At 37.5% G+C, this 24,790-nt stretch overlaps 1 protein-coding gene across 8 annotated transcripts in view; it reads right to left on the reverse strand.

The window, feature by feature from the left end:
- ZMYND8 (zinc finger MYND-type containing 8) overlaps nt 1-24,790 on the reverse strand; it is a 50,188-nt gene that overhangs the window by 10,368 nt on the left and 15,030 nt on the right. For 4 of the 8 annotated variants that reach the window (XR_009933785.1, XR_009933786.1, XR_009933784.1 and 1 more), the window contains exons 3-15: nt 18,955-19,103; nt 14,322-14,540; nt 13,342-13,455; nt 12,448-12,540; nt 11,060-11,147; nt 10,360-10,415; nt 9,827-9,904; nt 8,690-8,805; nt 7,188-7,669; nt 6,692-6,832; nt 3,933-4,085; nt 2,733-3,236; nt 73-444 (exon numbers count right to left, since the gene is read on the reverse strand). Coding sequence is in view for 3 of the 8 variants with exons in the window: in XM_062505258.1 (XP_062361242.1) it covers nt 73-444; nt 2,733-3,236; nt 3,933-4,085; nt 6,692-6,832; nt 7,188-7,669; nt 8,690-8,805; nt 9,827-9,904; nt 10,360-10,415; nt 11,060-11,147; nt 12,448-12,540; nt 13,342-13,455; nt 14,322-14,540; nt 18,955-19,103 (2,565 nt within the window). In the remaining 5 variants the exon portion in view is untranslated. Of the gene's footprint in view, nt 1-72; nt 445-2,732; nt 3,237-3,932; nt 4,086-6,152; nt 6,250-6,289; nt 6,320-6,691; nt 6,833-7,187; nt 7,670-8,689; nt 8,806-9,826; nt 9,905-10,359; nt 10,416-11,059; nt 11,148-12,447; nt 12,541-13,341; nt 13,456-14,321; nt 14,541-18,954; nt 19,104-22,018; nt 22,031-24,790 lie in introns of those variants that run through there. The other 4 variants (XM_062505257.1, XR_009933787.1, XR_009933788.1 and 1 more) reach the window with 4 other exon arrangements.

Here is a 24,790-nt window from a genome sequence, read left to right on the forward strand (position 1 = left end):
ACCCTTGAAGCACAGGGATCACTACTGGGGAATTATGGCACCACAGGCACACTGAGTAAGAAAAGTGTGTACCTTTAACTGCTTGTCTGGTCTGGTATCTTGTCCCCTGAGAGGACTGAGGCTGCTGTGACTGAGACTGCTGGCTCTGCTGCTGCTGCTGTCTTTGCACCTTCTGCATGTGCCATTTCTGAGAAGATGTCTGGAATTTATTTGAAGAATTCCACACCACCCTCTGCACAGCAGGGGCAGTTTCCTTGGGCAGCAGAGGCCTCTGCTTTTTCACAGGGCTTCCTGTGGCAGCAGAGGGAGCACTGACAGTAGAAGCAGCACTGGTGGTTGCTGTCACACCAGCTGGGGGGGTCTGCGATGCGGAGCGGGTGAGCACTGGAGTTTCTGGTAGAGGCTGGGTGCTTGCACTGGAGGAAGGTGGAGTTTTACCTACAACTAAATAAACATAAAACGTTATACCAGTTTTTCACCAACACATCTGATTCATAGTTTTCCATGGAACAGCCATATATACCTTCCAGTCTGCTTTGCATTATTTTCCTCAAAAGTAATCAATATGCTACAAGTAAAGTCATTTCAGTCTAGTTGAAACTGGTGGCAATACCGATGCATCAGTAACTAAGCAAAACAGAAAATACAAAACCAGGAAAAAACAGCTTACTAAGCAAAACAAAAAGTACAAAACCAAGCAAAACCAGCTTGACCTTATTCAGAAGATATGTTAGCACTTGTTACGATATTTCTGCCTTACCACTTTCACCTGTCATCCCAATTTCCTTCAGAAGAAAAAAAAAAGCATTCTAAATGATTAATGTCTGAGCAGTAACTGAAGGAACACTATAAACTTCCTAAACAACAGTCAACTGACATTGACAACCAAATGCAGATGACACCACGTTGGGCAGGAGCACTGATCTGCTCCAGGGCAGGAAGGCTCTGCAAAGATCTTGACAGATTGAATCAATGGGCTGGGACAACTTAATCAGGCTCAATAAGGCCAAGTGCTGGGTCCTGTCCTTGGGTCACAACCACCCCTGCAGCACTACAGGGGCACAGTGGCTTGAAAGCTGCTCAGCAGAAAAGGACATGGGGGTGCTGGAGATGAGCCAGGGGACCGAGAAGGCCATGGCACCCTGGCTTGTATCAGCAGTGATGTGGCCAGCAGGGTCAGGGAAGTGACTGTCCTGCAATACTCAGCACTGCTGAGGCCACACCTCAAGTGCTGTGCTCAGCCTTGAGTCCTTCAGAAAGGAGAGCCAAGTGCAGGAGCAAGTCCAAAGAAGGGCAAGGGAACTGGGAAGGGTCTAGAAAATACATCTTGTGAGAAGCACCTGGGTGTGGCAACTGGGGATATGGTTTAGGGGTGATTATGGTGATGCATGGTTGGACTAAATGATCTTGAAGGTTTCTTGCAACCTTGATGATTCTGTGAAATATACAGTATATTTAAGATACTTGTGTTTAAATCACCCAGAATTTATAACTCACTGTTCCACACATAGCAATTTAGGAACTGGATGATTCTTTCAAAACTGCAGCCAGGAAAAACCTGTCTGCAAGAGAAGGCTGCTGCACTGACAGGGGTCTAGAAAGGGACAAAGACCTTCAGGTTTGCATGCACCAGATCTCTTCTCTGGACCAAAGCATTTTAATATCTTGTACACAAAGGTAAAGCCTTGGAACCATGTACAATATACAAATTATGCCTATAATATACTCTAATATATATATATATATAAATGAACAAATATAAAAATTCACTTTTAATTTCACCCAGAATATGTATAATTTCTTTGCCTCTCTATCAAAGTAAAATTTTAGGATTACTTATTATTTCAACCATCACTGGTCTAGACCACATGGATCAGTGGTTCTGAAATTCATAAAGCTGCCTTGCTTAATACATTTTTAAACAAAGCAAGAACTCCCAAAATTCTCTTCTTATTTGATAAGCCAATTTCTTGATTACCTCATAGTAACATTTATGCATTAAATTCTGTCTTAAAATTCAAAATTCAAGAACATCAAGTGGTCTTCTAAAGTATGCTAGTTAATGGATTAAAAGCACTATTTTAAATAAAATGATTGAGCCAACAAGCTACCAAATATCAATAAGAAGATTAAAGTTAAATGAAAAATAAAATATTTTTCAATCTAACCATTTAAGTTTGGTTTTCTATTTTTCAAAAGACTAACATGCAAAACAACCTTAGCAAAAGGACATTACTCATTAACTGAGATTGCTTTCTTCTTTTAGCAACACAAACAAGGTACAATATCTCAGAGATAACAAGTGATTTAGTTGTTCTTTTGATTATTACTGAGTGTATTTACAATGATTTGAATGGGCTGTTATGCAATTTCCATGTTTGATAAGTTCTAATTTCTTCTATACCTGAAATGTTGGAAGGTCAATGGAAATGTAAATGTTCAACTGAAAGTGGTAAAAATTGCAAAATAAACTCTATATTTGTCACAGAGCAAAAATTATGGATAGTCATAGCTCTATACTGCTGAAAGGAAACAGTGTAACTAATTTTGTTCAAACCAGAAACTACAATGGCACTGAAAACTTTTTCAGTCACAAAGGATGAAAAATCCCTCCTAAAAACTGTTTTAATACAGGTATTTTTATCTTAATGCAAAAATAAAGGTGGCAATTGTACCTTTGGTAACAGCCCTACAGAACAGAGGGGGGAAAAAAGGAAATAATTTCATCCTACCATCTTGTTTAGGAGAAGGTTCTTTAGATTCTTTCTTGTTTTTCCTTCCTTCACGAGTACAATGATCATCTCCTAGATCGATGACAAGTTCACTCTCAGAATCAGAGTCCAGTCCTAGATGCACAGTTGGAGAGTCTGTTTCATCTTTACCTTTCAGCTTTTCTTTTGCAGGATGCTGTAAATTCTTTCCCTTTTCAGAAAACTCTTTTTCAGTGTCTGAAACAGCCTTTTCCTTGACCACTTCTTCTGTTTTCTCCACTTCTGGACTTGTGCTTTTAAGTTCATCCTTGTCTTCATTCTGTGCCGGAGGCTTAGGTTTTTTTTTCAAGCTCAATGATTCTTTGTCACTTCTTGCACCTTCCTTGTCCTCACCATCATCTTGATCATTCTTTGATTTCTGATCCTCATCACTATATTCACTGTCACTGCTATCGGATTTTTCAGAGTCTTCAGAGTCACTGTGTTCTACTGCAGTATAGACAGCTTCAGATATTTCATTTATTCCTAATTGTGGGAAGGAAAGTACATTCCATGCTGATATCAGACTGACTAATATTACCAAGGAAATACTCTGTATACTGGAACAAAGTGTACACACACCATTACCTTAACTGTCCTTAAGCCACAAAGCTTAGTGCCCCATCCCAGCACCACAAGGTATAAGAATGAACTTCTACACACACCAATTAATATTTTTATTTCATTCAATGGCCCTCCTTTCACTGCTTTTTCCCACTATCTGCAAGGCCTTTCACTCAACTTGGGACCCAATGCTGGCAAATACAAAAATGAATTCTTTTTATCTACAAGAAACCTCCTTAAAAATCAGCAACACTATTCACCTGATCATAGTTACTTACATCCATTCTGCTTACTGCAACTGACAGAATTTAGGCAGAATTCTTCATTTTTTCAACATGCAAAGCAGGTAAGACTATAATCCTCTCATACTATCTACATCAGAATGGTACATAAACAGGTTAAAAGATGAAAGCTTTTTGACAAAAATTTGAAGCATCAGTCTCACTGTATTCTAAAGCAAACTAGCGCAGCGCATTCTACTTGCCTCAAAGACTTTGAATATTCCCTACTCTTGTTTTAAAACATCAAATATTTATGGTTCTACTACCCAAAAACTTATTTAACCTCCAATTTAAGTGTATCCTTCTGATGTCCACCGTGCTCTTGAGGGACACTCACCCAGTTGCGCTTTGCAGCTCTCGATGGTCTTGTCAAGATTGAGCTGGAACCTGCTGCGGATCTGGCGTTTGGGGGAGATGAGCTGCACAGGGGTGCTCTGCTGCTGCACCGACTCACTCAGCTCCTTCAGATCCATCTCAGCTTTGCTACGATCTGCACACAGCAACACAAACTCAGCAAAAGGTTTTACAAAAAAGAACCGAGATCGCTATCCAGATAAAAGCCGTTTCACCGAAGAGCAATGCAGACAATCTGGAACATACTGCACTTTTCTTTATAATTATGGGCTAAATAGTAACTCTACAATGACTACAAAAAAATGGATTCTTCCTCTCTTCACACACGAAACACACGCATCAGTTATGGAAGCATTTTCTCCATCAATGTGAACTGACCAAGAAATCCTCAATCAGGTTGGTAAGGCTGTCTGACAGCACCTCTTCTGAACTACTGCTCTTATTTACTACTAAAAGCATTACCTTCACAGAGAAAATTAAATAGAAATAAAATTTTTATAAGACACATAAAATCTTTATAGTCATCATTTAAAATCCAAAAGTTAGGTCATGAGAATACATATAAAAATGTGGATTATTTTACTGGATAGATTAGTAAATTCAAGACAAAATAATACATTTGTCAGTATGTATCAGCAAAATCTTGAGTTTTCATCTACATGCATCGAGTTTTTACTCTGAAATGCACACACACATCTGCAAAGAATACACACTACAGTGCTAAGGCTAAAACTGTCTTAGCAACTAAGTTTCACATTTTTACTTCAATTTTCCCATTTCAGAGGCTATATTTGTATAGCACAGTCTTATCCTATACCCTTTGTCAGGAGTGCTGACATTCCATCAGTGCTCAGGGCACTAAATCAGTTGGAGTTAGCTGGGGAAAGAGAAAGGACCCATGAAGAAGAGGGGGAAAATGAAGAGAATTGTGCTTGATCAATTTAGCTCCTTCACCTGGCTTGTGGTAGGATCAGAAAAGCCATAAGCTGAGAACAACCAGAGGCCATGGAGAAGGCAAAAGGTAACACTGGCACAGTGTGCATTTGTGCTTTGTTTTCAAGTTTCATTCTAGAGTAGTTAAATATGACACAGCATTGCCATATTTTACTTTTTTACAAAACATTTTCTGTTAAGGTACAACTTAGAGAGAAGTAAAATAAATATGAAGGGTTGAACTAATGATTCCTCTGACCAGACATTCTTTGTAAGTTTGAATTTCATATCAAGGTGCATTCTTATTGCTTCCTGCCTCTGTTATCCAAGGGCAGGTCCTATACTACCAGAGACACATTCTTCTTCCCCAAAAATCCCTATATATCTTGCTCATTCACACCTCCATTTTAGAAAACTAGCAAGTCTGCTAGCAAAGTAGCAACAGATGGCTCATTTCTGCTATTTTTCCTTCCTTTTTGCTGAATTGAAGACCACAGAGTCCTCCTAGCACTCTTCTAAATATATAAAGTGTCTTTGTTTTCTGGACTCTCACTTTTGTTTTTGCAGAGCAAGACCCTGTTCACATCATGGATGACAATGAGACACAATGAGTTACACTGGAAAAATTCTGACATCCACAGAAGAACCCATGTCTGGCACAGCTGACACTATTAAATGAAGAAGGGTTGTTATTTTCACTCTCATCACCAAAAAGTATATTTAATAAAGGAAATTCCCCTAAACCTGAAAAAAAAATCCAGATATTCTAACTTGAGAGTGTACGAACACTTCTTTTATGCTATTACTCATGGACCATATAATCAGATTTTCCAATCTGTGCTATTTATTCAAAGTGCTCCAGCTGATATCTCCCATCTGTGGCTCAAACAACTGCAGCACTATGTATTTCTTAATGTTTTCCCAAATGCATTGTCACCTCAGATAAGGGGCCAAACAGCTGCAGTGCAGCAGAAGAAATTATTTCTACAATTATGTCCACACATATGACCCACTGAAAAATAGACTTGTGAGCTTGTATCCAGAATCAGAATATCTGTAAGGCACTGAAGATATGAATTCATTATTAGAACTCAAGCCTTCCTGAAATATCTGGCTAACACCAAGGGGCAAAATCCTGGTTCTCTGGGTAATATCATGTGGAGGTAAAAAGCAACCATAACTGAATCAGAATGCTCACAGGAACAAAGCATGGCTGAGGAAACTGATTTATGTTTGGCTTGCAGAACTATTTTACCAACTTAGTACTTACCTACTCCATCTTTCAAAATTCCACAATCCCAAAATTTACTTCTAGGGAATTTCAAGACTTCAAGAATTCTGCTAATTCCTTTCATCCATCTATCTCCCTAGAGAGGGATGGTCAGTGAGGACGTGATGTGAAGGCAGCAAGAGAGAAGCCCTAGTAAATCCTAAATCCTAAGGATCACAAGAAAACCTTGCCAGCAATTCACTTGAGAGAGACTGAGTGGTTAAGAGCAGCAATGTTCATGTAATTACACCCTTAAGAAACTTACCTACTGTTTAGACACATTCATTTGTACAGTTCAGCTAAGAAAAAAATTATCCCTTAACTACTTCCTTTCATCAACAAGAAACAATAACAGAAACTCTCGTTTACAAGATAAAAGCCCCAGTATATCTGATGAAACAATTACATGTGTGCCTCATTTAAAGACCTTTGTTCACTTAAAGCCATATACAAGCACATGAGTTCATATTATGCTGCACTGACACCACCATAATTTGTTAATCTGTAAGAATATTAGGTTTACAAACATCAAAACTAACCAAGGTTAAGATTCAGAATGCTTCCTGGAGTGGAAGTTCTTTCTTGCTTAGCAGAAATTGGCGTTGATGCTTGAGGAGAGAAAGGTTTGGGGCTGCCTGACAAGCTCCCTGCTTGACCTGTTCTTGTTGGTGCTGGAGAAGCTGAAAAAGTACAGAATTAATAAAGACAGATTTAAAACCAGAACACCTACTCATGACAATTATTTATTTATTTATTTCCACTCTCCATTCACTTTAATAGTTACAACTATTTCCTGCTATTTAAACTGAACAGGTTTAATCACTTTTCAAGATAATTCATTCCTTCTCAATGTGACAAAGAACTGTTCTTTCTTATCCGTAATATTGAAAGTTAAGTGCATCTCTTTTTAAATTTTTTTTCCCGAAACCATAATACCTTCATAAAGTCATAATACAGACTGTCTTTAAAAAAGTACATGGAATAAAACTAGTCCATTTCCAAAGTCCTGTGCCTCCTTTTTTTTTTTTTTTTTACCTGTATTTTTCTCAATGAAGTCCATGGATTCTTCACTGGCACTAAAATGACTGGAAGATGCTTTTTTCTCTGCATCCTGTTCAACATCAGACCCAGTGTGAACTGATGAGTTTGTACTCATTGGTGACCGTGGCATATCTGTCAGTGAAATCCTGCGGCCGGTGCTACTGCCCAGCATGGACTTGCTCATCAGAATCTTGGGTGATGCTGTCATATCAAAATTCAGTTTGATTTTCTCTTGTTTGTCTGTCTTTGCAGTTCCAGCAGCTGGGTTTGCAGGGTCTAACAACATTTGGTATTGATTGTTGGGAGTATATGGTGTCCGGAAAGGTGCATAATTAAATACTCCAAATTTTCTACGAATGTTATCCACATAAACCTCCATTTCTTGCATTGCACTGTTGAAGATGCTTTTAGTCTTTTTCACAGAAAAAGGAATTTCTTTAGACATGAGGTAGCAATTATTTATTGGAACCCAGGCCCTATATACAGAACAGAGAAATAAAAGATAATGTAACTACATCTCACACTGTGACTTGACATTGCCAACTTTTATGCACATACTAATTTATTTTTGCCTAATCATAAAGATATGAATACCTCAGATAATTTTAAAGAAACATCGCTACATTCTTTTAATATTTCAGTGCTTGGTTTTGATAAGTAAGCAAATTGCATGCCTTGGATTATCACTGTAACCAGTAGCAACAAAACATGACTTAACACTGGTCAAATATGTCAAAATATTCCTAACTGCAACAGTCTATGTAACTGCAAGGCAGCCATTGCTGAACAGGCTACCTGTCATAGCACAGAAATGTAAAAAGCAGGTAAGGAAATCAGTACTTCAAAAGCACCTTCTTAGAAACATTTTACACTCCACGCAAGGTTGGCCAAATTCCTCAGTTCCAGGAAAAGTTCCATCAGCCAAGTACTGGACAGATTTTATTTACCATGAAATGAAGCAGAACTGCTGAAACTGCTTCCCAAGATCCTAAGGTAGTAGGAACTTTGACTTGATTATTCCATGACCCTGGATAGTTGTGCTTTTTACAGTTCATGACAAATCAACTTGTATTCATCATGGCTGTGTCCATCTAAGCAAAGGATTCACAAGTACAGAGAACTCCCTTCAGAGCAAAACTGGCATTTTTAACACTGGTTATATTTCTGTATTTTTTTAAACCTACAGGTTTGCACATATTTCCATAATGTTTAGACAACATAAATGCCTTAATTAGTTTCTTCCACCTTTACGTTGTCCCCAGCACAACATCAGACACAGGAATTAAGCTGCACACTCACCAGATCATGTATGCATTTTACAAACAGCTCATGTTCTACAGACATCATGTAAGCAACTAAAACTGTGTTTGCTACAGTATTACACTGTTTGTTAGGGTCAAGGTTTTAAAGACAGGATCCAAAAACTTGTAAGCACATAAAATTACAACACAATTTTTTTAACTAAAGCCAAAGGCATCCTTTGGTTGAACTCCCACCTGTCATGTTGGCCAAAGAAACGGGCATCAACTTGCCCATCTTTATCCCTCAGTGCTTTAGCAGGCCAGAATGGAAAGCCTTTGAGTTTAGCCCAGACCAAAGGGTGAGGATTGCTCTAGAGGAAGAGGCAAAATACACAGTAAGAAAATGTAAGCAGTACTACCTTCAAATCTGATAATAAACATGATTTTTTTTAAATTGTATGTATTACTTAGAGTCAGTAAAGATCCAACATGCAGAAAAAAGTTGCCAAATACAAGACTCCAGTTTACTATAAACATAATATATCATGAGAGGACAAAATGATAAAGTTATATTTTAAAAACTCCCAAAACATAAAACCTTACACATCTTGATTAAACTTATCATAACTGCACTTCTTTATTCATTTATTTTTGATTAGTTCCCTTCAAATATGTAGCATAACATAAGTTAGGCTAGAGCCAATCTTTGAAATGCTCTAATTTTCACTCTGGCTTGTGCCTTGGCAGATCATAAGACACTAAAAAGTCCTTGACTTAGGGTAAGTACTACTTAGTAACAACCTAAACATCAGTGTGTCATCAACATTATTCTCATACTGAATCAAATACACAGCACTGTATCAGCTGCTAAGAAGACAAGGAACTCTTATCCCAGCTGAAACCAGGACAGTCCAAGAAAGAACCTGATTACATACTTCTACTTAAGAATCTTAAGGTCTCTTCCCAAATTTGGTTCAGTATTAAACAGGAAACAAACAAGCTATCAATAGGTCATGAAAAAAAACTTAAGTCTGAACTGATGCACATCAGAAAGAGACATTCACATTTCAGAAATCATCCAAGCACTGAGGTACCACATGTAAGCACTGCTGGTACAAGGCAGTTCCCTTATATTGTGAACTGGTTGCTGACAGCTTTTACAATTATTTCCAACTGGACCAATCCTTTTGTGAAAACCTGCAACCTTACAGCTAAGTAACTTGAGACAGTTTGACTCCACAAGGATGATACACCAGCACAAGCTGCTTGGTAAACCACAGCAGCTTTCCTTGACTCAGTAACCACCACAGGTTGAGAACAAAGAGGGGATAACAGCCAAATGAGAACTGCTGGTTTAATTTAATACCTAAACTACCATAATTCTTAACTTACACAAGGCTCACAAAACCAATTCTCGCGTTTTTGGCAAGCAGCTAAATAACATTCCGGACATACTTCAATTTCATTCATCTGGAAAGAAAAAGCAAAGTTATTGGAGAGATTAAACAGAATCCAAAGTGTGGTCATTTGCATTTATTCAGAAGAAAATCATACTGTTACAGTACAAGAACCACAAGAAGTACATCTATGCATCAGAAGATGTTGGTCTCTTTTTCCAGCTCCAAATATTCATTAAAATGACAGGTGCCTTTCAGCAGAATCCATATATCCACTTTCTCCTCTCCCCTTCCCTCCCCACAAGTCTTAATCATAAATAGTGAATATCCTAGTGGAAGACATATTAGCAATGCCTTTGCCAAATGCCATTCTGTAGGTCATGGATATGCACACCTAAATGTAAGAAAACCTACAGAAATTATAAATCTGCAATACACATCTTGGAAAATATATATTATGTCACTCACAAATACATGACATGGAACACTAAACATACAGAACAATTAATTTAATTGGGCCACTCATACCTCATGCTCACAGATTTTGATGATGACTTTTGCTGTTTGTGTCAATTTGTGATTTCCTGAGGAAACAATAAAATTCTTTAACCAAGAAAATTTTTATGGCAGAACTATGATAAAATCAACAGTTTTTAGATATAAAAGTTGTCCATAAAAACAAAAGAGAAGATCTAAAAAAAACTATGTAAAAACACATGCACGAACTACATGCTTGCAAAAGCAGAACATAAGCACTTTTCTTCTCACTGCAACATTTAATAACCTTTAAATGCTCCTTTTTGTAGCCTATTGCAGCCTTCCCACCACTGACACACTCCTTCAATGAGGGAGGCAGTGTATGATCTTCTCAATTAGGTCTCAATTAAGTGCTATACAATGGAAAAAACTTAAGCAATTTGGGGGTTGGAACTAAATGATGCAGACTGGATCAGGTCATCTAAGGTCCAAACCATTCAATGATCCTATGAAACCCAACCCATTCCATGACTCTACCTTATCTGAAATGTTTCCTCTAAGGTGCAATGAGGAAGTGACAGCACAGGTTGTATCTGTTTTATTTATGCCAGTTGTCAAAAAACCCCTTGTTTTTTGGCACTACAGTCATTAACAGGAAGCCACTTTCAGTGTGGAAGTCTACAAATTGCTCCATGACTTTAACTATCTCAAAGTTTCATATCTGAGGATGTAAATGTATATTAATACCTACCCCCATTGTAAATAATGCAGTTGTGCAAAATCCATTTGGCATCAGCCAAAAATGCTTCAGTGCAACCGTACATTTTCTTTTTAACATTCTGTAAAGAAGAAATTAAGAATGTATCAGGAAACAGAAATCAGTAAAAAGTGACAGTTTCTTCCTGAATGTTGTGTGTCCTGTCAGTCATACAGGAAATAAAACTGATCCCTGGAGGTGTTCAAGGCCAGGCTGGACAGAGCTCTGAGCAATCTGGTCCTGTGGAAGGTGTCCCTGTCCACAGCAGGGGCCTGCAGATGAGCTTAAAAGGCTCTTCCAACCCTACCCAATCTGTGATTCTATGATATTTATTTACTGCAGACTTATGATTCTCAATGCTTAAGAATCTCTCAAATTCAAGGTCCCTTTTGACTGCCCTGAAAATGTATGAACTGTCTAAATTAAATCTAAATAGTGAATTATTTAAGTCAACATCTCAATCATTTCCAAAAAAAACATGTTTCCTAACACACTGTTAGGAACACAATGTTTCTGCAGAAAACACTCTTTGGTTTCTTCTGCACTGTCACTCCACAGCAGTTTTAATTTTTACAAGACCCAGAAAAAATTCTGGTCACATTACATTAGACAACATGTTTGATATTACAGTCTACCTAGTTGGTAAAGCAATTTTATTAAATAAAATCAGTCCCGTGGTTTTGTTACCATACTTTATACCATACAGACACTGGCCTCCACTGTAAGGACACAGAGAATGAAAACTTGTCTCTTTACCAGGTCCTGACAGAACAAAGCTCTGCAATGATTCACTCTTTATTAAGCAATGGAGAACGGAGAATTTCTTCATTATATGTACTTTCAAATTACTACTGAACTGAGAATGAAAGTTCCATAATCCATCTCTTGACTGTTTCTTTTTTCTTCTACACCTCAGGTGCAGAGCAGATTACAGTATTCGTTGAATGATCAGTAAAATGAGTCTGGAATGACCCCTAGATATTCATCAAATGGTCCGTAATTAATGAATCGATGATCCATAATGATCAAATGAAACATAATGCAACATAATGATCAGATGAAAATCCTGCTTTAAGAAGTCTCTCCTGGAGATGATTCATGGAATCAGACTAATTTAATAGCAGGAAGTCAGCAGTATTTGGCTTCTCTTTTTCACACTATTTTGTCCTGAGCATTTGTTACTGGCTCAGACAAAATTAAGTTCAGTTAACACATGATGGTTTTTAAGCTGTAAATGAACTGACTTTCATAATAGCCAAGAAACCACCCCACACACCAAAATAATTTCAAACAACTTCTCTCCCCCTGCCATCAAACATTTTAGAAATGTTACAGATAGCAATCAAACTCAAGGAACCTTCCTCTGTTAGTTTCATACAAACCTTCTCTAATGTACAAAGGTCCATTGGATGAAAGATATATTCTGCATAATCTGGGTGTTGATCCAGTGAAACTGGCTTTTGAAATGGCTCTGTCTGTTGGGGAAAAAATAACCACACTGGTTACTAATACTGAACAATTTCATCAATGACACAACACTCACTCATTTTCTAATACTACTTCCAGCTGTGTTACCAGACAAAATGCTTCAGAGGTAATCATAGACTGTTGTGAGGTAATAATTAGCAGAACAACAGGAACTAAAAGGTCTCATTTAACTGATTTTTCATATGCTGGATGTGATGAATTGCAAAAATCACAAAGACTGGGGGATTTGTACAAGGTATACTGCTGTGATTTACAACACACAATGGCACATGTCAGACAGACTGAAGGAAATTTCCTCAGCATTTTAGAAGTATGTGATACAACCAACTTCTCTGGTAAGAACACTTGCTAGTAACAGAGAGAAGCTACATTTTCAACACATATAATCAATAATGCAACAGTGTCAGTGCTAGGGCTCCCGTCCATAGAAATACATTGGGAAGAGATCATGCCTCAACATTCCCCTTTTATGTCCAATATAGCACTGTCCACTTTCAGAGAGTAAGAAACCACCACCTTCCACTGGAAAATCACACTGTACTTTCATTATACCTACTGAAAATACATCCAGAAGTTCCATCACAAAACTACATTTTAAATGCACCCCAAAACAGTCTGTCCAACCTAAACTAATCTGTATGTTCTAGACAGGTGGCAGATAGAACAGAAGCTGTCACAGACAATCTGATAAACTAAACATTCATCATCCACTAAAGGAAGCAAACCCCAGACTTCGACAAACACGCCATCCAAGTATCTGAAGAAAAAAACAACAAAAATGTCCTTACCCCTGGCTGTTTCATTTTCTGTAGTGCAAACTTCAGTAGATATGATAGCTGTTCAATGGTGAGCATTGTCATTGCTTTACTCTGTGTTTCTATGCATTCTGCAACTGTGATTTTCTAAAAGTTCAGATTAAAAAAACACTTTGTCAGCAAATATTTCTAGATAAATCCTTCTCCACTGAAACATTCTAGCATTCGAATGAAAGATAATAACTGTTTTATAAGAAACAAAACATTTGTGATAATGCAGTGTAAATACTTCAGATGCCTGTTTTACCTGGGTTTTGGCCTGTCTATGTACTCAAAAAAGAAGGGAAAAAAAGGGTAATACCAGAAAATTATCCAGCATCTTCCAGATCCTGCAAAGTGAATATGTAAATACATAAAATTGCCAAATACAGCATGGGTTCAGAGCAATGTGAGAGAGTGACAAGGTCACCTGGGCTCTAATAAAAGAAGTGATCAGAGGAAAACATGCCATAAACCAATTTGCTTTCATTACACATACTTGGATGCTAAGAATTCTCTCCCCAGAAATCACTGGAGAGGAATGATTAAATTCTTCCACAGTAATAAAATACCCACTTGTTTCTGTAGACCCTATAGTGCATTATTTTCTACACAGTTGAAAAGCTAATCAGCCCACCAGAAGAAGCACAAGTTAAACTAGTGAGAACTGCAGAATGATTTCAGAATTACTGGTGCTGATGAAGAGATCACTCTGTTACATGGTGCTTCTCTAGAGCTGGAGACACAAAGGAAGTTGGAGACTCATGGTAAGAAAGCAAACACAAGCCAGGTAACACACAGAGAAAAAGTGGTGAAGCAGAGCCATGGATGCCTCCTATTCTGTACAAACTTTTCTGGTACCTTGACCAAGAGGCAACGTAGGAATAAACCAGAAACATTTCAGAACACAGAAAAAGCTGCTTAAACATGAAAAACCAAGAAAGAGAGAAATCCACTCCTTGTATCAAACTAACCTCACATTCTGGGCAAAACCAATCCCCCTCTGGTTCGGCTGTCAGTTTCAGACACTTAGCATGATAAACCCGAGGACAGAGCTCACAGCAGAGGACTTGGCCTTCCCGATGACAAACCCAGCAATAGAAATCATTCCGTCCATCCTGTGGTACAACATCAACAGGGTCTGTGGTGAGTGGCTGCTTCATATAGTAAAACGGACCATGTCTTAGTTCTGACTGAAATGTAGGCAAGAAAAACAGGTTTGGTTTCAAAACAAATTTGCATTTTTTCAAATCATAATATTCATAATATATAAGCAAACAGCAATTTACAGAGTTTGATTAACATTTATGCAAGCACAGTAACTCAGTCATTGCACAAAATCATTCATAAAGAAGTTTACTGCTTATTCAGATGCCGAACGACAATTTGCACTCAAGACCAGAAATAATTTTTTTGTGGCAAGTGAGGGCATTGAGTGCAAGACATGCAATCCAACAAGAGCCAGCAAACACTTCCAGCTTCAGGAAAGAAGTATTGCTATAGAAGCTATTAGGCCCTTGAAACTCAGAATTTCATGGGGCCGTGCAAGCCAAATACTGAGATATTTAGTGGTGGCTAAACCTGGGACAACTGAAGAAGTTAGTCCTGAAACGAGGAGTTGAACACCATGCAAATCTGTGCTAGTTTGCAGCAGTTTATAGCTTTGTACCACGAAGCAAGCCAATGCTGATTTTGATTAATAAGGCAAACTGTAGAGAAGGATGACAAAGGAGAGAATTCACATCCTGAGCAGCCACCTCCACTACAGGAGAGATTCCATTCATCATCTAAATGCACATCACAGTTTACGACTCACACCTCTACTGGTTTGCCTGCACTAGAAAACAGTGTTAACTTTGTAACCTGCATGAACTGGTCTTCCCCTTGAACCTGAAAGCTCAAAGATGACACAGCTGACGCCAAAACACAAGAAGTAAAGAGCCTGGAATGGCTTAAATGGGTCCAGGGATACCTCAAGTTTGTTGTATCATCTTTGAAGAGCTGTTAACACTTATGGGAAAACTACTTTCTATTTATTAATGACAAGGGAACTCAAATTCTCTGTTTGGTATTCATTATAGGGGTGGTTTGCTGAGGAGGGAAACAGCCACGAGATTTTAGACAGCTCATTTCATGTGACTTCTTTATTTGATGTAAAACCACTTGCTCACGACTTCACTTGTAATCATCCAAACACTTGTAGCCTGAAGAACCATTTTGTTTGATTCTCAGGTCACTTTGCAAGTATCCTACACTATTTACAAATATGCAAATTTTGACACTCTCAAGTTGTCACACACCCATGTGATTCACAGCACAGGGCAACCAAATGTGTGCTCTATACCTTTGAGGCATCCTGAACAAAATCAGTCACACGGGGCTTAAATAATGTCCCCAGAAAGTACCAGCATGCCACTTTGAACCATGGTATTTCTAGATACCTAAAGTTACAAAGGAGGAGGTCTAATTATTTGCAGGAATAAGTGATCTTCAAGGTAGAAGCAACAACCCACCTGAAGATGTTGTATCTCAAAAAACCCCCAGATTATCTAACACTATACAGTATTTTAGGCAAAGAAAGTATGTTATCCATAAAAACTCTGCCACTTAAAATTAAACATGATTTTGTGTCAGTTTTTGTGGTTTTCATTTTCTATTCTACAGATGATAAAGCCCAAAGAGACACTTTATTCCCACCACAGAAATGGGCCAAGTGTTACTCCTGTACTTTCTATATACACACATTTAATGACATCACATGACAAGAATTTCAGAAGAATGGCTCTATGAGATCTTGTGGAATAAGTGGGACAGAGTAAGGGTTTAAATCCATTTCAAATTAATTACTACAACAAGCATTCAAACAAAGAAACCAGAGTGAGGAAGGGAAACTTGTAATTTCCAGTGTAGAAACATGTTTTGTTGCAGGTAAATGCACCACAGCTGTGAGACCAACATCTCAATCCTGTATATGTGGAATGGCAGCTATGGGGCACTTCCTCCACTGCAGATAAAGGAAATACCAGAGAAATTTCATACATATTCTAACTTTGAAGTGGATATAAGTAGTATATCCACACTAACTTTGTAAACTTCAAAGATTCTGCTTTAAGACAAACACAAAACCTCTGAAACTTCCACAGAAATCATAATATCCAAACTGAAGAGAATTCAACTTTTGCTGGAACATGAGATTATTTTTTTTTTTTGTTCAAGGATGCTTTTATCATTTAGACATCAATCACCTTATTTTGCCTAAGCCAAGTTTAAGAAACAAAACAAAAAAAGGGTTTAGAGACTCAAGAGAGACCCAAAGAACAAAGCTAAAAGACTGAAAATTAATGATTCAACTGCATCAAGGGATCTTTTCACTTGTCCTAGTCAAAATAATATGTTTTAAGAGTTAAAATTTTAACAGTTAATAAAGTTCAAGCTCAACTAGGCAGTAGCTTGTTTTAAAGGCTTTATTGAAATTATTAAGACCTGTAGAATGACAAAGAAAACTGAAGAAAACAGTTATTGTAGTGCTGTTTTGGAGAGAAAAAAGATCACTTTTTATATTCAGTTTAAATTAATATTGAAACTAGTACTAAAACAAGCTGACAGCTTCAATTACATTATAACTGATCAGTTAAGTGTCAGAAGTTCCTGATTTTTCACCTTAGTTAAATGCTACAATTCCTTAATTCTTTGCTTGGTTTTCAGCACTTTACTTGATGGCACCATTCTGAAAATCTGTTACTGCACCCACAACATGTAATACAAAGCTTTGTGCAACTATAATTTTAGCAATGGTATCTTGAAAGGTTCAAGTACTATAAAGCACTTTGTAATGTAGATTATTAAGTTAGAGGTTTCCAGGGAGGTTGTCATACCTCAAAACAGATTTATCAGTCAATCAGAACCACAGCTATCAGCTACATCATACACAAACTCACCCTGGGAGCAAAACTAGAACCTGTATGCTCAGCTCACATCTGCTCAGCAGTAAAAGAATCTTTAAAAACAGCTCCTGCTACCACAGAGAGCAGAGTTTGTCATGTCTAAATAGGTTCAATCTTCAGGCATGCCCTCTTCAAATTTGACACGCAAGACAACATCAAATGAAAAGCAATTTGTAAAAGCTAAACAGAACTGAACCGATGGTATTTTCTTGCTAACTTGTAATGAACACAGCAAAATAAGAAAGTCTGACAGGTTTTCTTCATTAGATACACAACTTTATTCTATCCTGTACATTTCAGCTCTGAGATACCTGGAAAACAGAAAAGTATTTACCAAGGGGAATTGATCAAGTTCAACAACTGCAACTGTGTTTTCACATATATTTTTTAATGCAGGAAGAAAAAGTGGAAATTAATACCCAAGGATTCAATTCCACTGTTTGCAAAATTATCTCTGCACTGCACAAGTTCAGACTTCAGAGGGGCAATATCTGCCTAGGAAACATCCAAGATGTAAAGGAATAAACCCAGGCTGCAGAGAAGGTCAGCAAATGCCAAACTGAGCCCAGTGCACCTCCACGTGATACAGTTACACATCCTGATTATTCTGTAATAAAATTAATTTACACTGAGTTTTAAGGCCTGATTTATTCACAGCTTTTGTTCCAGGACAACTGTAGTGAGCAGGAATTTCATTTTCTTTCTTCACCAGTGCAACTGTACCAGGATAATGTGGATACTCTTATGTCAGGACAAAGTGCTTTGAACACTCAGAACTTAATCCTGTGTTTATATGACACTGGCAAAAAGCCCCATGACACAAAAAAGTACTTTGGAAAATACACAGACATGACATTACTACATCAGGTGTGAAGTAATTTCAGACTGCTTTCATGTAATCTACTCCAAGATGACACAGATGCTTTACAGCATTTGCTGTTCAATACAATTAATATAATTCTTTCATGTGCATCATAAAAAGAATCAGAAAGTGTTAGAGTCTTGTGGAGGTAAGTTCTTCTAAGAAGGACAACAAATGCTCCCAATTCAGCATTCGGAAGACAGCAAAAATAAGGTTACAAGCATAAAGACTGAAAAGTCAGCATAACTCTGATTTAACTAGTTTGGTAGGAGTGTACACTGCCTGGAAATTTTAAGGAAGGGGAGGACATATCCAGAGTACCAAGACCGAGGTGGCTAATGGGCAGCAGGAAGGACTGCAAGCAGATGAGGAACTTCACTGCCATTATGAGACCTTTGTTAACCTAGGTTATCACACTGCTGAGCATTTCCTGCTGATGGTTTTAATAAAAAACAACTGTTGTTGGTTTTGTTACTGTTATTATTCATTATCGTAATTATTCATAATAATTCATAATAATAAGTTCCAAATTGCATTTATTGGTTATACATCTCATTGCCTTTATGAAATCACTAAGCAGGACACAGGTGGTCTCTTTCAACAGATGTAAAACTATAACCAAAGAGTATTCAAATCAAAATTATAACACCAACTCCTACCCCCACTGCATGGAAAAATTAATATCCATTCTTTAAGAGTACAAAAATGGAGCTTCCTTAAGAAGACTGAGCTCCTGATCAGCTCTCTCTACATCCTCTACTGTTCAATATTCTAGTGTAATAAAACCATGACTTCTCTTACCTGCTCTTTATTATTACTGTTCAATAGACCAGGCTTCTTTTTCTTTTTTATAGGACTTGTTGATGCATCTTGAGGTGAGTGGCCATTGGAGGAATGTGGAGGGCTGGGAAATTTCCGTTTCTGTGCTGTGCGTTCAGCAGAGCCAGGATCTGTAAGAGGCACAAACAACGTGGTTAAAGACTGCAAATTGATGAAAAGTGTTCTAACAGTGTTATGGTTTGTCACTCATACTCTTCAAAGATTTTTATTTCATCTTTTTAAAATATGAGCATTTGCAACTTTATTCTCTCAGAACAGAATTTCAGTAATCCCTAATGAATATGAAATGTCCAGCTCAATTAAAAAGAACTTACTAATATTTTTCAAAAGAAACAAGTACACAATCAGCTGTAAAGGATAGCTATAGAACAGTGATATGATTCTGATAAAATACAAGTGAAATTTCATCAGAGTTGGGTCAACAAGATTAATTTTTCCTTAAGCTTTTAATGCATGCAACAAAACAAAATTATACATAGAACCACAGGGATCAGAATACAACATTATCACAAGAGAGACAACTGAACCATACCCCCAATATTTAACTGCACAGAAAAACAAACAAAAAACAACAAAACTCCAGCAGTTTTGGCTACCTTCTACATGAATCTATGGAAAACATAATGTTATTTGATGACTTCTGATTGACCAAAAGCTTGGTTAACATGTGTCAAGATCACATATGAAAAACACATGAAAATATAGATGGAAAGACATATAAGGAAAGATAGAAAACAAATGTGGGAGTGTTTGCCCATCCTGAGTTTTACTACTCTAGAATAGCTACACCAGGCTAACAACATCTGGAATTTCAACAATTCTCGAAGGGTCTGCAACTAGTTCTGGGATTTCAGCAGTGCTGCCCAGCAGCCATGTTAGTAGTGTCAGCTCTCAGAGAAACTCTTCTGCTGACATAAGTTTTAAAACGCTGGCAAAACGCAGTAAAACTGGTTTAAATAAACAAACAAAAACTTGTCACGTTTTGAGCTTTGACAATAAGACCTGTGAATTTTTCTCTTTATACACACCCCTCCCCTTTTACATGTATTGGCAGCATTTAGCACTAGTCATCTGCTGACATGCCTTGGCTGAAGTCAATCAATACAATGTGTCTGAGGCCATTATTGTTACTTGCTGTGTTTGGATTCAAGCAAATCTGCCTCCTGCTACATTTCGCCCAAAATTTAGATTGATTTGACAATACAGAGAGCTGCTATGTCACCTACATATGTGGAAAATACAATGTCTGCTTCCCCCCCCTTAAGGAATTATGACAATAAAAACGCCAACGCAGCACAAGTGTGCTGACAGGAGGCTCAGATTTGTCAGTTTAGCTGATTGTGCACAGAAGGTGGCAGAAGAACTCCTCGGGCTGGGATATGCTTCATATATCCCAAGAGAGCTGTGCTAATCTAGCTACCCTGGAAGAAACTGCAGCATCAGTGTCAGCTAAACCAAAGCCCATAACTAAATCAAAATGATCAAATCTAAAACCAAACAAGCTCTGAATGCTATTTCTTCTCATGAAAGTAGAAAGGAGCTTGTTCAGCGTGGGAACTGTTTGCATTCAGAGTGATCCACAAAAAGCAGCATCATACCAAGTCCTTCCTCATCTTCCCATCATCACATTAAAGTCTTTTTTTCTTTATTGTAATTTGCAAACATTATCATCAAAGGGGTCTCTAAGACCAAGTTTGTCACCACTAAATAACGCCATCCCTGTAACTCCCTGAAAAGACTTGGGTTTTTATTTCCAGACTCTATCTATGCATGCACACTTTAAGTCAGGAGGGGACATGGACAGTAGAGTTTCCTGCCCTTTGGCATTCATTTCACACTTCCAGGCACAAAACTGCCACCAGTGGAGCACACCAATTTCCTTTCAGTTCTTCAGCCTCAAATTGTGGGGTTTATCAAGAAACTGACTGTGACACTGCACATTGTGTCTCTTCTCTAAGTATGAAAACCAGCTGTAAAGTTTCCTGTCCCCATAACGTGATCCTTTTCACTTTTAAATGTTGTTTCTTTCCTAAGCTAACTGATTCAGCGTCTGGAAAAGTGTTAAACTCTTATTAGCTAAACCAGAACTGAATGCCTATTCAGTCACAGCCAAATCCAAACTCCAGGTCAGCAGAAAAGGTGCTGATTAAATACCAATCTTATGAAATGGTCACACAAACATGCATGTTTGGTTAAGTAATTTCAAAAACTACTTGAAGTGATGTAATTTTCCTCTTTGATTCAAGAAGCCTGAGTGTACTGGGGATTTTCAAATCAACTAGTGGTGACTCATAGACATCATACAAAAACTGACCTGAAATGCACTTCCTTTTTTTTTTTTTTTTTTAAGCTGGCAAGTTATTCAAATACACAGAGGTTTTCTTGAGGCAATGTAACTGGAAAAATTAAGGAATAGACAGGAAAACAGCATTGCACAGGCAGATTCTTTCAGATTTAGTGGTGCTAGTGGAATAGGCCAGTGTCTATAACTACCACAGTATGTTGCCAATTTACCAATCTGTGAGGGACCTGATAATATGAACATGAATATGAATCTTTTAATTCAGTTCAAGTAACAAAAGAATGGTAGCATCTTCTTAAATTCTAATTATTATTAAAAAATTTATTTTGTGTGAATTTCTTTTAGTGGGAATACCCTGTTTTGCACAAACTGCTGCTTCTCCCTCTCTGGCTCTCCCAGCTGTGTGAGCAGAATTCCTGTAGCCAAGTTGTGAGCCAGATCAAAAACCAGATCCCTGTTAAAACAACCTGTCAGGAGGAAAGTTTTTAATTTTGAATTATTTCCCTAGTGTAGGGTTACTTGAAAAAAGTGAAACAAATCTGGGGGGGAGTACAGAACAAAAGAGACCAAATTTAAGCTGTGCAATAACTTGGTGACTACAACATTTGCTTAAGGGGTGGACTCAAGTTTCTGCTTCAGAAGGGAACAGTCAGAATTTCTGTGATCTCTTCTATGATAAGTAGATATGTTTCAAAAATGTTTAATGAGCAAGAATAGTCTCACCTTCAGAAGGATCTCACCATGCCAGCTGATCACCACTTGGTATGTGATCCTGCAACCTCCCTGCTCCTACTGAACTCCTATCACACACTGAGCTCATCAACCTGAACCAAACTTCTCATTGATAAACCAATTGTACTAAAAATATTAATTTTGCAAGAAAACTTAGTCCACTTATTTCTTGATTTTTTTTTGTGTGATTTTGCTTTCTTAGCACAGTTTTTTAAATGTGCTTCTTGCTCAAGTGAATAAATAGACACATGAAATAACTTTTTAAACTCTTATTAAAAGTTCCCTGGGTTTACATCACTAGGTTAGTATTAATTGATCTGTGATGTTGTCAAGGTTGACAATAAGCACCTCTGAGTGCTCTTGCAAATCATCCACTGGGGAGCAACAAGCTAACCTGAGCTTCACCTGAAGCTTAAATCTTTGTTTCTGTATGCCATCATCTGACTAAAGGATTAGTAACCACTGCTCCCAGGGGATAGACTAAAGCACACTTAAATCCTAAAGCAATTTCATTTCACACTTGATGACTGTTTTGTAAGTCCAATTTTATGCTATGGCAATACCCTTTGTAAGCAGATAACTACAGTAATGCCTTACTATAGTTTAACTTTAAAAATTATAAAAACAAACAAATGTGTATTATTTATATCAGAGATCTTATCTTGCTGCAGCATATGGATCACAGACCACAACCAAATATTTTTATGCTCTGTGTATTGCAAAGTGCTGCACTGTGAACACTCCATAGCAGGGATTCCTGACAACTGAGAAGTCTCACTTCTCTCAACAGAAGCAGGTGCCAACTCAGAAAACCTGTAAAAGTAGGATGTTGTTTTCCTTGCTCTTCCTGTGATATTTAAATGCAATTCTTCTTGAAAACAAGCAACATCAACATGCTTTACTGTAAGAATACACCATAAACTGCTCAGTACCACAGACTGCCTGTGACACCCCCTTATGCCCTTCTTTCCATGCTTCTTTTTTATTATTTTTTTAATTTAAAAACTAAAGCTAAATGCAATGGAAGTAATGCCAGACTAAAACAACAATGAAATCATGTCTACTACATATATATTTCTAGGCATCTCTTACATTTGGATTATTTTCTCTCCTGACAAAGCCTTAATGAGAGCTGAAACCCACAACTAAGTCAAGGCTTCACAGCCCCCTTCCAGAAATAAAATTTGTTCCCTTTTTCTTTCTCTAGCACTGTGGATTGTTCACCCAGGAAGTAAGATGGTTTGGAAAACTGATATGGCCTAAATAAAAAACAACCTTAAAATTTAATTTCAGTTAAATCAGCAGAGCAACAAGTCCCAGAGTTGAAAGTGCCAGTATAAGGGAAAAGGATGTAAATGTGACAATGGAGGAGGGATGCTGGTATGGCAGGGCTGACTTAGACCAGGGTATGTTGCCTTATCCTCCCATCCTCAATGCAATGGATAGCAAGGCAAATGAGAAAAACCTGAGTAAATCAGAATTACAACAGACCACAATTTTCAAATCCAACCTCACAAACACGCTAGGCAAACAAAACAAGCATTCCCAAAAAGTGTGCAAATTGCAGGACAAAATCTTTTACTGTGAGTAAAAAACCATCCTCCTTTGAGATTGTGTGGCTATATCAAGTTTACCTTCATGAAGAGCATTACTTATTCAAATTCTGTACCTAATTTTCTTAAATTGTAGATATAAACCCTATGAAAATTGAGCCGCTTACTGCTTAGACAATAAAACTTTTCTGTTCTGTAAATTTTCAGAAATTTCTCAAAATTTCATTTTGAGAAGAGGAAAATGAAGAAATACATTTGTTTGAATAGCAACAACAACAAAAAAATAGAAATTAAAAAAGCTTTTCAATATTATTTGTGATAAAGATGGTAAGATCAGAAGTCATTTTGGTTCTCCAGGAGCTAGAAAGAACAATGTGTTTTTTCAGTGAAAAGTACTACTTTAGCCTCCCAGGAGATACCAGTAAACAGAGACTTGGTAACATAAATGAGTTTCCTGTGATCTAAGCAGGTTTTTGATATCTCAGTGAAAAGTTGGTCATATATGCAAAATTCTGAATAACATTTCCAACTAATAACACAACCAACTGTTCCATGTGAGTCAGACACTCAGAAGTGTCACTTAAAACAGAGCCAGCCCAAGGCTACTTCTGTTAACCTTAATTCCCAATGCCATGCTATGCCTTTTATTAGGGCACAAACAGTTCTGCCAACATTTGGTGAACCAAATCAAGGAACTAAACTCAATAAAATGTAACAGAACAAAAATTTATTGAAAAGAGTTGCACGAAGAATTCATTTGATGGATTTAAGAAACAACTATAAGAAGGCAGCCTGAGAGAAGGGACAAGAAAAGAAAGGTGACTGAAGATGGCTTAAGCTGCCATTACCCTGCAGAAATATGTATCTATGCCTTTAGAAGGAACGAGAAAAAAAACCACTTTAGACTTCCCCCTAGACTGTCACATCTCTCTTTACTTCTTCTCAAAATCTCTGAATGCCTGTACTTTAAATGGCATGGAGTGTAATCAATGAAGACATCTCACAGAAAATGTAGCAATACTAACTTGCCCCATTTGAAAGAACAGGTTCCAATTAATAATTTAGATGCATGTCAGAACTGCAACACCTCCCAGTTAAAATTATTATCCTGAATGGTTGTTAAAAGATTTCTGATTTTTCAAATCCACTATCTGTAATATTTTAGCAAGGGTAAATATCTTAAAAACTTAATAAAATCATGGATATAACT

Source organism: Cinclus cinclus, chromosome 18 (assembly GCF_963662255.1).
Source record: "Cinclus cinclus chromosome 18, bCinCin1.1, whole genome shotgun sequence".
Classification (NCBI taxonomy): domain Eukaryota; kingdom Metazoa; phylum Chordata; class Aves; order Passeriformes; family Cinclidae; genus Cinclus; species Cinclus cinclus.